At 45.3% G+C, this 13,045-nt stretch overlaps 1 protein-coding gene across 3 annotated transcripts in view; it reads right to left on the bottom strand.

Moving 5' to 3' along the window:
• Positions 1 to 13,045, bottom strand: part of LOC119285927 (rho GTPase-activating protein 7-like) — a 38,343-nt gene that overhangs the window by 24,324 nt on the left and 974 nt on the right. For all 3 annotated transcript variants that reach the window (XR_005140023.1, XM_037565263.1, XM_037565262.1), the window contains exons 2-3: positions 12,734 to 12,770; positions 12,015 to 12,091 (exon numbers count right to left, since the gene is read on the bottom strand). Coding sequence is in view for 2 of the 3 variants with exons in the window: in XM_037565263.1 (XP_037421160.1) it covers positions 12,015 to 12,091; positions 12,734 to 12,770 (114 nt within the window). In the remaining variant the exon portion in view is untranslated. The remainder of the gene's footprint in view (positions 1 to 12,014; positions 12,092 to 12,733; positions 12,771 to 13,045) is intronic.

The raw sequence follows: 13,045 nt of genomic DNA, 5'->3' as shown, positions 1-13,045 counted from the left end.
GAAGCCCCCAGTGTATCTTTATTGGGTATTCTTCAGGGCAAAGAGGGTACAAATGTTGGGAGTCCGTTTGAGAGGCGGACATTTGTGAGCATGGATTTCCGTGAATCGGAACCTTTTTATGGTGAGAAAATTGATCCAAGTATCTTGTTTGAAGAACTTGACCGATGTCTCCAACCAGAAATTGGTCAAGAGGGGGAGAGTAGTAGCACACAAATGCAGATGATGCAGCAGTCACCTTTAGCAACAGGCAGCTCATTAGTAACTCGTGTGGCTCCTCTGATGCCAGCATCAGCTTCCACCAATGATGTAGTTACGCCGGCTCAGACTAGTAGTGTGCCAAGGTGGATAACATAGCAAGAGGAGCAGCTAAAGGTGTGTATTCATGTAAGCATGCACAGACTCGGATTGGTAGTGTGCCAAGGTGGACAGCAGAGCAAGAGGAACAGCTAAAGGTGTATTCACGGAAGCGAGGTGACGGGGTTGCACATCAGGGGAAGCAACTATATCAGCCACTAACGGAACAAAAAGGGTAGTACTGATGTGATTTCCATCTCCTCTGACGGGGATCAGGCTGAAGAACTACTCAAGCAACAGCAGGGATACCAGAGAAACGGTATGGGTTCAATGGGCTGTTGGAAATTATGTCTCCTATGAAGCATTATCTCCAACCCACAAAGCATTTGTTGCTTCTCTTCGGTCTGTGTCAATTCCGACTGACTGGAAGAGGCAAAGGACTCAAAGTGGCGGGTGGCCATGGTGGAAGAGTTGGAGGCTATGTGTACGAACAAAGACATGGTACTAACAAACCTTCCAACAAGAAAGAACGCAGCCAGCTCCAATGGAGTATACACTGAAGCAGAATGAAGAAGGAAAGGTTGAAAGGTACAAAGCAAGGCTTGTGGCAAGAGGGTACAGCCAGACATACGGCATTGACTACGATGAGACCTTTGCTTTGCTCAAGTAGCAAAGATGAACACCGTGAGGATTCAGATCTCCCGTGCATCAAATTTCGAGTGGCCTTTACGCCAACTTGATGTGAAGAATGTCTTCTTGCATGGAGACTTGCAGGAGGAGGTATACATGGAGATTCCACCTAGGTTCTTGACTTCTGAGACTGCTGGCAAGGTATGCAGGCTAAAAAAAGCCCTTTGTGGACTGAAGTGATCTCCAAGAGCTTGGTTTGACAAGTTTAGACGTGCGGTATGTGGCATGGGGCATGGACAATGCAATGTTGAGCATACATTGATTTATAGACTTTCTAAAGGGAAAATAACCATCCTTGAAATTTATGTTGATGATACATTATTACCGGTGATGATGACTTAAGAGATAGCAATGTTAAAGGGGTGTATGAGTAAGGCCTTTGAAGTTAAAGATCTTGGTCGACTCAAGTACTTCCTTGGTATAGAAGTGGCCAGGTGTGGAAAAGGAATAGCTCTTTGTCAAAGAAAATATACCCTGGACCTCCTCTATGATGTTGGCATGTTGAGTTGTCGAGCTGCTTCAACCCCAATTGATCAAAACCATAGTGTGACTGCCCAATCAGGTGATCTGGTGGACACAGAGAAATATCAACGATTGGTGGAAAGATTGTTGTACTTGTGTCATACACGACCATACATTGCATCTGCAGTGGATGTTGTGAGCAGATATATGCATGAGCCTAGAAGTGAACATCTCGAGGCAGATTATAGAATCTTGAGATACCTGAAAGGTTCTCCTGGGAAAGGAATGATATACAAGAGCCATGGACACTTTGTCGTGGATGGTTATTGTGATGCTGATAGGGCTAGCCCCTCGATGACAGGAGATCAACTTTAGGCCATTGTGTTTTCATAGGACGAAATCTAGTGTTTTAGAGAAGCAAGAAATAACGAATTGTTTCCAAATCAACTGTAGATGCTGAATACATATCCATGTCTCAGGGATTGAGTGAGTAATGGATAAGGACCCATATTTTTCCACTACGACATGCATATCGTGTTATTGCTCGTCGTCCTGCTTCTAGTGTCTCGCCGTGATCCAAGCAGGTTCAAGTGTTTGAAGAGCATATCTACCAAAACAAATACGATTGCCTCGGCAGGATTATCCTTTCATACTTCCTCTATGTTGCTTGCGAAATCTGATTATTTTGGAGAATTTATTAGAAGACCTGAAGATATTGCAGACTAGTTATATGAATGAATGGTGTGACAACAAGTCGGGCAATTAACAAAGCAAACAACCCAGTTCAACTTGATAGAACCAAACATATGGAGATTAACAAATTCTTCATCAAAGAAAAACTGGATGCTGGGGTTATCAAGATAGTATGTGAGCTCAGGGCAACAGATAGCAAACTGCTTGACTAAAGGGTTGGGAACAAGAGAATGCAGCTTAGCATGTGACAAGATGGGAATGATTGATTTATCACCCCTCTTGAGGGGGAGTGTTGTATGTGATCCCACGTTCCAGTGTGGCTCATAAGGCCCAGCGATGCGGAGCATCCTATGGTCATCCCCATGGACGTATCTTCGTCTGCCAAGACACCAAGTGGACCAATGACTAGAGCTCGTGCAAGGGCCATCGAAACCGAGGTGAACCCACTCCTCTTTGAACTTACACATTCCATATGCGAGACATGGCTACTACCTCAAACGAAGACGTTGTGTGTGATCAGGTACTTGGAGGAAGGCCATGGAGCCGCTACGAACAACGGACACGACAACGAGGACGAGAAGCAAGACGAGTTGCCGGCAAGCTACGACCACCGCACGACAGGTCCTTACAGAACGTCCGGCGCCCTGGGGATCAGCCAGCCGGAAGGCCCACCCAACGAGCTCTCCAGCGGCCGGATGACCAATAAGTACCGGACGTCCGCCACGCCCCAGCGCCCGGACGACCAGACCCCTCCGGAAATTCGATGCCCCCGGTCCAATACGAAAACAGCGGAAGACCGGAGACCTCCAGACGACCGGGCCAACGTCCAACGTCATCGGAAATCCAGTATCACCGCACCCGAGCCAAAATGCTGGAAATCCAACCCGTACCGAACATCCGATCCCTCGCGAGACACCGTACGACCGGTAACCATTGGACGTCCAGAACTGCCTGTGCGCAGCCACTCGGGTTTTGACCCATGTATCTCCCTCTCTCTCCCTAGACTATATATACCCCTTCACTTGGACAGATTAGGGTTAGCAAAGTATAGAGATATTCTAGAGAGAGCTTTGCTCATCTACCCCTCCTCTTGGAGATCAAGATCTCGTAGAAGAAGATCCCCAAGTGGATATCAAGACCTCATCTCCTTTGGATTTGGGAAGAACCTTACCTTTGTGCTATTTTCCCTTGATTGTTCATATTATGCTTGTGGATCTCATGTATGCTATTCTAGTGGATGTGTAATTTGGGAGTGATTCCTCTTGTTGTTCTTATTGATTTTCCCTTTTTCCCCTCCAAGTGTGAAAAGATCATCAAATTAGAGTTCCACCCTATATCATCTTGGATCAGAGTAAGGTTGATTCACATCTTTGTATCCCTAACCCCCATTTTCTAGCCTATTTTGTTTGTTTTTACCCAATTTTGAAAATCCCCACAAAAAGAGCCATACCAAAAAAAAATTGTGATTTGTTGCTTTGATGATGTTTTGTTTATTTTGATCCATGGATTAGAAGTGTTTAGGTAGATCTAGCTTTCCACCACTTCCATCCACAAATTTCACCCAATTTTGGCCCCATTTTTTCTTTTCTTCCCCGAAATCCACGAGTTCATCTTCCTCTCCACGGTCCCGAAATCGCCCAACCACCGGACGTCCGGCCAACATCCAACCGTCGGTCGTCCAACAGCTACCAGACGTCCGACCGAGCCTGACGAAACCAAATTTTTCAAAGGTAAATTCAGCCACCAGCTCCTCTTCCGCGTCGCCAACTTCGAAACCCACCATTGCATTTCTGCAAACCCATCGAGCTTCCGATACACCACCACACCTTCCGCTACCACCATTTGACGTTTTCCATTTGAGAAGAGTTCACAATTTTCCGTTTCCTAGGTGTTTCAGCTAACTAGGCACAGTTCGTCATCGACATCACCGCCACTCAACTTCGCCACGGACTCGGCGTCGACAATGACCACTTTCCCATTTTGACACCCACACCGTAAGCAAGGACGGTAACCTCGACGACATCTTTGTACATTCTCCTTGCTATTGCATTGTTAACACCGAGCCATTTTTGCGTCACTTTCCTACCGAGACTAGCCGTTGAGTATTGTCGGGCCATTCTACTTGTGCACTTTAGTGATACATACTCCGCATAGCTTTCATTGCATGCATATATCATCGTATCATCTATTGTGTCATCAGTTTGTTCCTGTTACAGTATATGTGGATTGCACTAGCCCTTCCCATAAGTTCGGACTTTTGGTTGTGTTGGCTAGTGCATGAAGCTTAACATGGTATCGGAGCTAAGGTCTTGAGTTCAAGTCCTGGCTTTCATAATTTATCCAAAAATTGCTCGTAGCTCCCCTTTGTGTCCACGTAGTGGCCTCTTTGAGTCATACGTGAGTTTCGCGCGCCGTCACTCTCTTCCGGTTGCACGTGTTGACTTGTCTTCCCCGTCACACGTGAGAGGGGGTGTTACAATATATGTGGATTGCACTAGCCCTTTCCATCAGTTCGGACTTTTGGTTGCGTTGGCTAGTGCATGAAGCTTAACAGTTCCCTGGCCTCATATACATAATTGCTATCTTGGTTTGAGCATTTCGCATAGTGGCCAAAAAAAGAGGGAGAAAACCTTTTAAGCAAAGAAGAAAACAAAGAGCTTGTAAGCAATAGCCATAGCATCACGCCACATTGCATAGCATATTGACACTGATCATCTTGGATCATCGTGTGCGAAACACCAGAACCATACATACATAGCATATTTGGGATAGAAAGTCGATATGTTCTGTCTCTCATAGGTTGTGTACAATTTGCGTATCTAGCCTTTTGGGCAATCGTGCTAGCGTCTCTCTAGAGTTGTGCAACACGAGCGTTTTCCGTGGATTCCACATTTTGTGCTCATTTCTTGGTTGCACAACCCCAATTATCCATCTGTGTGTGTGTGTTCGTGTGCGACTCATTGTCATTGGTCTACTTGTTTCACTTGTGAATTTGTGAATCTCTTCAACATTATTGGCATCTTACTAACCATTGCATCAATTTTGTGCCACCTATCCTCACAAAGCTACTCCATAAGCTTTACTTTTGTAGGTGTGAGAAACAAACCCGGTACCAATTCCCCTATTATAGCATTACATTGAGTGATACTTGATATATCCTCAATCTTCAAAAAAGGTAACTTTGGTATTGTTCTGTCCTTTACTACTGACCTCTACTTGACAATGATGGATAGGCCGAGCACTTCTTCCAATCCACTCTATGATGAGCAAGACGCACCGAACGACTATGTCTCAAAGGTTCAACTATTTGGCATTCAACAAGCCTTGCATCAAGAAAATGAAGGTTTGGACGACCGCATCGAGCAACTCACCACCAACTTGCAACAATCCGAAGCAAGAGCACAGGACTACATTGACGCCAAGCTTACTACCCAAATGGAAGAGTTTCGTGTCATGATGGTCAACCGCGCTTCTTCCACATCTTCGTCGAGAGGACACCATTCAAGGCGACATTCTTCGGAGACATCATAGAATGCAAGTCCTCCACAAGCTCATTCTCATCTTTGAGACGACCATCAAGATCATCAAGCTTCACAAAATCCATTCCATGGCAATGGTTTGCAAGACCACCTTCGTGAGCGCAAACGGCACCGTTGCCAAGAACAAGATGCAATGGACAGAGAGCAAGCTCGACAACGTCAACGCCAAGAAGGGCAAGACGGCAACACACTCCAGCAAGAACAATAACGCCTTGAGGAACAAGCGCTTGAAGCACAACGTACTCTTCAAGAAGCAACTCGCGCCGTCAACGAGCGCAACCGTCGCGTGCGCGGAGAAGAAGAGGCCCTCCACCAAGTGCGACAAGAAGCCGCACATCTTGAGGAGCGCCACGAAAGGAGGAACCGGGCATGAATCCCTCGCCATCAACGCCAAGCTAATCAAGCCGACGAAGAGGAGCAAGAGGTTGAAGACCCACCTCGAAGACAAGAGCGGCATCGCCATCACAACCATCACAATGAGGAGCAACGCTACAGCAAGCTCAAGTTCAATATGCCTAAGTTCTCCGAAAGCACCGACCCCGAAGACTACCTCTCATGGGCCTCAAAAGTGGACAAGATATTCCGTCTTCATAACTATGACAAGGAAGAGAAGGTAGCCATGGCATCCCTTGAGTTCCAAGATTATGCTCTCATTTGATGGGAGCAAGTCATCGAGCGACGCCAAGAGAAAGGCGAAACACCCATCACAACTTGAACCTAAATGAAGGATGTCATGAGAGCTCGTTTCGTGCCTACACACTATAGCCATGATCTCTTCAAGAAGTTACAACTCCTCATGCAAGGCACAAAAGTCGGTTAAAGATTAACTATAAAGAAACAAAGATTGCCATAATTCGAGCCAATGTCAAGGAAGACAACGAGCAAACTATGACACGCTTATTGAATGGACTCAACCACCCTATCAAGAAAATCGCCGATTTCCAACCGTACTCCAACCTCCTTGAGCTAGTGCATCAAACGACCAAGGCAAGCGACAAGTGCAAGATGACTTCAAGTACTCCAAGTACTCTTCCAAGACCTACGGCTCATACACTCAAGCTTAATCAACTATGGCACTTCCTACTACTACTCGAGCTACACCCACAAACAGCAACAAGTCAAGTTCCAAGCAACCTATGACTTCGTCGAGTCGTCCTACTACAAGCAACTACAAGCCGAGAGCTTCGTTATCAACTACTCCAACAGATGCTACCGCTAAGACAAGTTCCATCCAATGTTTCACTTGCCAAGGCCGTGGCCACAAGACATACCAGTGCCCCACACGGCGTACCATGATCGCCAATGATGACGGCACCTACGATTCCATGAGCGGTGAAGAAATATAAGCACTTGAGCACATGGCCATGCACCGCCAAGTGAATGAAGATGAAGACGCTCACGTCTTTTGTGACAATGATTCGAGCCTCGTTCTAATTGTCTCCAAGGTCTTGACACTTCAATACCAGCAAGATGAAGACCAACAATGCCATATCTTCCATACCAAAGCGGGCATCCAAGGACGTTCCGTCAAAGTCATCATCAATGGCAAAAGTTGCCACAATTTGGCAAGCGAAGAATTATGCTCGAAGGTACACTTGGTCAAGATGAAGCACCCTCGCCCCTACAAGATCCAATGGCTAAGTAACTCCGACACCATTCAAGTGGAACACACTGTTCAAGTCTCCTTCAAGATTGACGCATACGAAGACACCTTAAAGTGTGATGTGGTTCCTATGTCTGTGTTCCATCTCCTCCTAGGAAGACCTTGACAATTCATCCGCAACGTCATCCACAACGGACGAACCAATCATTATAGCTTTAAAATGAAGGGCAAGGAGTACGTGCTTCGACCATGTCGCCAAGTCAAGTCATCGCCGACATGCAAGCATCGACCCATCATGGAAAGAATAGTGAGAGTGAACCACCACACAGAGAGTGAGCGCCACAAGCCAAAATTGAGTGACTCCACGATGAGCGACAAGAAAAACCTAGTGCTTTTAGCCACCAAAAGAGACATGAGGGATGTGAGTGAGAGCCAATCGAGTGTTTCACTTTGTACTTGTATGCAAAGATGAAGCCGTGAGGACTAATACTTCACAACATCTACCTTTGGTTGTGTCTCATCTCTTGCAGGAATTCACGGACGTGTTCCCCAATGAGCTACCTCCGGGACTTCCTCCACTTCACGGCACCAAGCACCGCATCGACCTCATTCCCGGCGCACCTCTACCGAACAAGGCACCCTACCGTGTCAACCCCGACAAGACAAAAGAGATTCAAAAGCAAGTACAACATCTCATGAAAAACGGGTATGTACGCGAGAGCCTATGTTCATGTGTCGTTCCGGTTATACTTGTGCCTAAGAAAGATGGTAGTTTTCGCATGTGTTCCGATTGTCGTCCCACTAATGCTATCACCGTTCGGTATAGACACCCCATTCTACGCCTTGATGACATGCTAGATGACTTAGTGGAGCAACCATTTTCTCAAAAATTGATCTTAAAAGTGGCTACTATCAAATTCGCATGGAAGAGGGTGACAAATGGAAAACGGCTTTTTAAACCAAATTTGGTCTATACGAATGGTTAGTCATGCCTATGGGCTTATCTCAAGCGCCTAGCACATTTATGCGCGTCATGCATTATGTCCTTCACAAATATATTGACATTTGTGTTGTCGTATATTTTGATGATATCCTTGTCTTTAGTCAACCTTTTGTAGATCATGTCAAACATCTTAGAGACGCATTGCAAGTTCTTAGAAACGAGCGACTTTATGCTAACATGGAAATATGCACTTTTCGTGTTGATAAGCTTGTTTTCTTGGGCTTTGCTGTCTCTTCTAAGGGTGTTCAAATTGATGAGTCTAAGTTTAACACTATTAAAACTTGGTCACAACCAACCAACTTGCAACAAGTGCGTAGCTTCCTTGGCCTAGCCGGTTTCTATCGTCAATTCGTTAAGAATCTTAGCACTATTACATCACCTTTACATGCTTTGAGTAAGAATGCACCCCATATGGGGACCCTCTCAAGCTACCATATTTGATGAGCTTAAGAACTTGCTTACACATGCTCCATTACTTGCCTTGCCAAATTTTGACAAAACTTTTGAAGTGCATTGCGACACTACTGGTAATGGCATAAGTGGCGTGTTGATGCAAGAAAAGCAACCCATTGCATATTTTAGTGAGAAACTTTCCGGCCCACAACTTAATTATCCCATATATGATAATAAGACGTATGGTTTGGTGCGAGTCTTGCATGCTTGGGAGCATTATCTCCGACCCCGTGAATTTGTCCTACATACGGATCATGAAACGCTTAAGTACCTTAAAGGTCAAACCAAGTTGAATAAACGGCATGCTAACTGGAGTGAATTCATTGAGTTTTTTCCTTATGTCATTAAGTACATTAAGGGTAAAGAAAATGTAGTAGCGGATGCTCTTTCCCGCAAGGGCATGTCATTAAGTACATTAAGGGTAAAGAAAATGTAGTAGCAGGTGCTCTTTCCTGCAAGGGCATGTCATTAAGTACATTAAGGGTAAAGAAAATGTAGTAGTGAATGCTCTTTTCCGCAAGTGCATGTTAGTTACTCAACTTGAATTGAATGTTATTGGATTTGAGAACATTAAAGACTTGTATGCACATGATACTTCGTTTGCAATTCCTTGTGCCAAATGCCAAGCTAACAATTTTTAGGAGCGACATTATCTCAAGGATGGCTATCTTATGCGGACTAAAAAACTTTGTATACCCAAGTCTTCTCTTCGTTTGTTGCTTTTGCAAGAAGCTCACGGTGGAGGACTGATGGGACACTTCAGCCACGACAAGACCTCCGCCACACTCTCCAAGAACTACTTTTGGCCCAAGATGTATCGCGACGACGCACGCTACACCAACCGGTGCATCACATGTCGCAAAGCTAAGTCAAAAGCTCAATATCATGGATTACATATGCCACTTCCTATTCCATACCAACCATGCTAAGATATTAGTATAGATTTTGTGCTTGGTTTGCCTAGAACTCAAAATGGCGAAGATTCGGTAATTGTCGTTGTGGACCTTCTGTAAGATGGCACATTTTATTCCATGCAACAAGATAGACGATGCTTCACATGTTGCAAATCTCTTTTGTAGGGAAATCTTGCGTTTACATGGAGTGCCCAAGATGATTGTGTCGGACCGCGGCATCAAGTTCCCTAGCTACTTTTGGAAGACGCTATGCGCCAAGCTTAGAATCAAGCTACTCTTCTCATCGGCGTACCATCCACAAACGGACGGCCAAATGGAGTCACCAACCAGACTCTCTACACTCCTCCGTGTGTTGATCAAGAAAACATCAAGGAGTGGAAAGAATGCTTGCCCATCGCCGAGTACGCCTACAATCGAGCACGACACTCGACAACAGGCAAGTCCCCCTTCGAGGTCGTCTACAGCTTCAACCGGTTGTCACCATTGGACATTCTCCCTCTACCACTACAAGAGCGAACCAACATGGATGCGAGCGCAAGAGCAAGTTACCTCAAGAAGGTGCATGAAGATGCACACCACACGATCGAGAACCAAGTGATCCGCCTCGCGATCAAGCTCAACAACAACAAACACCCCATGGTGTTCAACCCTGAAGATCTTATGTAGTTACACCTACGCAAAGAACGCTTCCCCAACAAGCGCAAGTACAAACTTTTACCTCGCATCGATGGACCATTCAAGGTGCTAGCTCGCTACAACAACAATGCCTACAAAATCGACCTCCCGCGCAACAAGTACAACATGAGCGACATTTTCAATGTCAAGGACCTATCTCCTTTCCATGGTGATGGAGTTAACAACCCGAGGTCGGATCTTTCCTAAGGGAGGAAGATGATGCGGAGCATCCTACGGTCATCCCCATGGATGTACCTTTGTCTCCCAAGACACCAAGTGTACCAATGACTAGAGCTTGTACAAGGGCCATCAAAACCGAGGTGAACTCGTTCCTCTCCGAACTTACACATTCCGCATGCGAGACATGGCTACTACCTCAAGCGGAGACGCTGCGTGTGATCAGATACTTGGAGGAAGGCCATGGAGCCGCTACGAACAACGGACATGACAACAAGGACAAGAAGCAAGAGGAGTTGCCGTCAAGCTACAACCACCGGACGTCCGACGCCCTGAGGATCAGCCAGCCAGAAGGCCCAGCCGACAAGCTCTCCGGTGGCCGGACAACCGGTAAGTATAGGACGACCAGACCCCTCCGAAAATCCGGTGCACCCAGTCCAATACGAAAACAGCGGAAGACCGAAGCCCTCCGGACGACCGGGCATCCGACATCATCCGAAAATCCGGCATCACCGCACCCAAGCCAAAACGTCGGAAGTCCGACCCGTACCGAACGTCCTGTCCCTCACGAGACACCGGACGACTGGTAACCTTTGGACGTCTGGAACTGCTTGTGCACAGCCACTCGGGTTTTGACCCATGTATCCCCCTCTCTCCCTATACGATATATACCCCTTCACTTGGACGAATTAGGGTTAGCAAAGTATATTGAGATATTCTAGAGAGAGCTTTGCTCAACTACCCCTCTTCTTGGAGATCGAGACCTCTTAGGAGAAGTTCCCCAAGTGGATATCAAGACCTCCCTTGTGGAGAAGACTATCAAGACCTCATCTCCTTTGGATTTTGGAAGAACCTTACCTTTGTGCTATTTTCCCTTGATTGTTCATGTCTATGTTTTAAAGGCGTCCCTAAGGCGACGCCTAGGCGACGCCTAGGCGTCGAAGCGCTCCCCCTCCGCTTTGGAAAATCGACCGCTTTGGGCGCCTAGGCGTCCAAAGCGCCCGCCTAGGCGTCGCCTAGGCGCCAAAGCGCCCCCCCTCCCTAAGGCGGTAAGGCGTCGCCTTAAAAACATAGGTTCATGTCATGCTTGTGGATCTCATGTATGTTATTCTAGTGGATGTGTGATTTGGGTTTTGTTTGAGTGATTCCTCTTGTTGTTCTTGTTGATTTCACCTTTTCCTCCTCCAAGTGTGAAAAGATCATCAAATTAGGGTTCCACCCTACATCACCCAGGCCCATTCTTTAACATACAAGAGGATCTGATCACGACGCTGCTTCACACCAGATCGAGCAGCTGCTTGGGTATGTCTCTCTCATGTTCCACAAATTTAAGGGTTAAAGGCATTTTACTTCATGATGTGTTATACTTGAGGAGTTAAGCTTTTGGAGGAAAATTTCAAACGTATGATCATCATAATAGTAATAATCGTATCTTCAGCCTTAAGATGTATAAATGTAAAGTATTGCATCTCACAAATGAAAAGGAAACTTATGAGAATAGAGGTACTAACAGGATCACTCTTGAAGAAAACTAATGATGTTCGTGTGAGGATGAACCAGCGTTTTTTCCATGATTTCCATCCAAGTCCTGAAAAGCAAATATGTAAGTATTCTCTTTTCCGTTAGGACAAAAAGTCATGGTACCCAAAACTGCATCAGATTACCATAACCAGCCACGTGAAATTGAACCCTAATACCATAGTGTGTGATATCAGACCATGATTCAGATATGCAAAGGATTAATATGGTTCACTGATTTGGTGGCCATTTTTCTGTACACGAGACAACCTAACAAACTTGACAGTGACGATGGAACTATGTACATGACCACATATTTCTGTTCCTCGTATATGTTAGTGATAAGAAACATATCTTATCATCAAGAAAAACTTCTCTTTAGATAACTCTTAAATCTTTTAAGTTCGTGAATTTAAAGGTGATTTCCTCCTTAGAGAACTACCCAACATTCAAGTGCCCCTACTTAGCTACAGAACCTGAGCAACCGATTAACAATAATGGAAGAGTCGTATTAAAAGTGCCAGTGCCATATCTGCATAGGTCCCTCTGATAATCACAAGAAAAAGAAAGAAGTATGCATGCCAATGTTGCTTTAAAGGCTTAACACGACAATACTAGAACACATGGAAACATTTTGCTTCTTAATTTTTCTTATCCATGTCGCTAAACTGGGCGGAACAACTAGTTAGAGAGGGAAAGTCAAAGAGTGTACCTTTGGACGATATGAAGAGATGTCCACTCTTGAAAACCTGATTAGAATGATGTTATGGCATCAGAAATGTAGATGGGCAGAGTATAGTAAAAGTGAACTAAGAAACTGCGACATGGAGTTCTCAATCAAGCATTGGACAGCATATAGTAAAATTTTACGGAGTATATGGTAAAAGTAAAGTAAGGAACTGCTATGTGGAGTTTTCAATGAAGCAATTCTATTTAGTGCCTTGTTATAACCACTGTATTCCTTCCTTGACAACCCCTCTTAGTCATTTCTGCACTATTTTACCGTACAGCAAATCTCTCCCCA

This window comes from Triticum dicoccoides, chromosome 4A, assembly GCF_002162155.2.
Source record: "Triticum dicoccoides isolate Atlit2015 ecotype Zavitan chromosome 4A, WEW_v2.0, whole genome shotgun sequence".
NCBI classification, from domain to species: domain Eukaryota; kingdom Viridiplantae; phylum Streptophyta; class Magnoliopsida; order Poales; family Poaceae; genus Triticum; species Triticum dicoccoides.
Note: the sequence above shows the minus strand (reverse complement) of the source record. Positions and strands in the feature narration are given on the sequence as shown.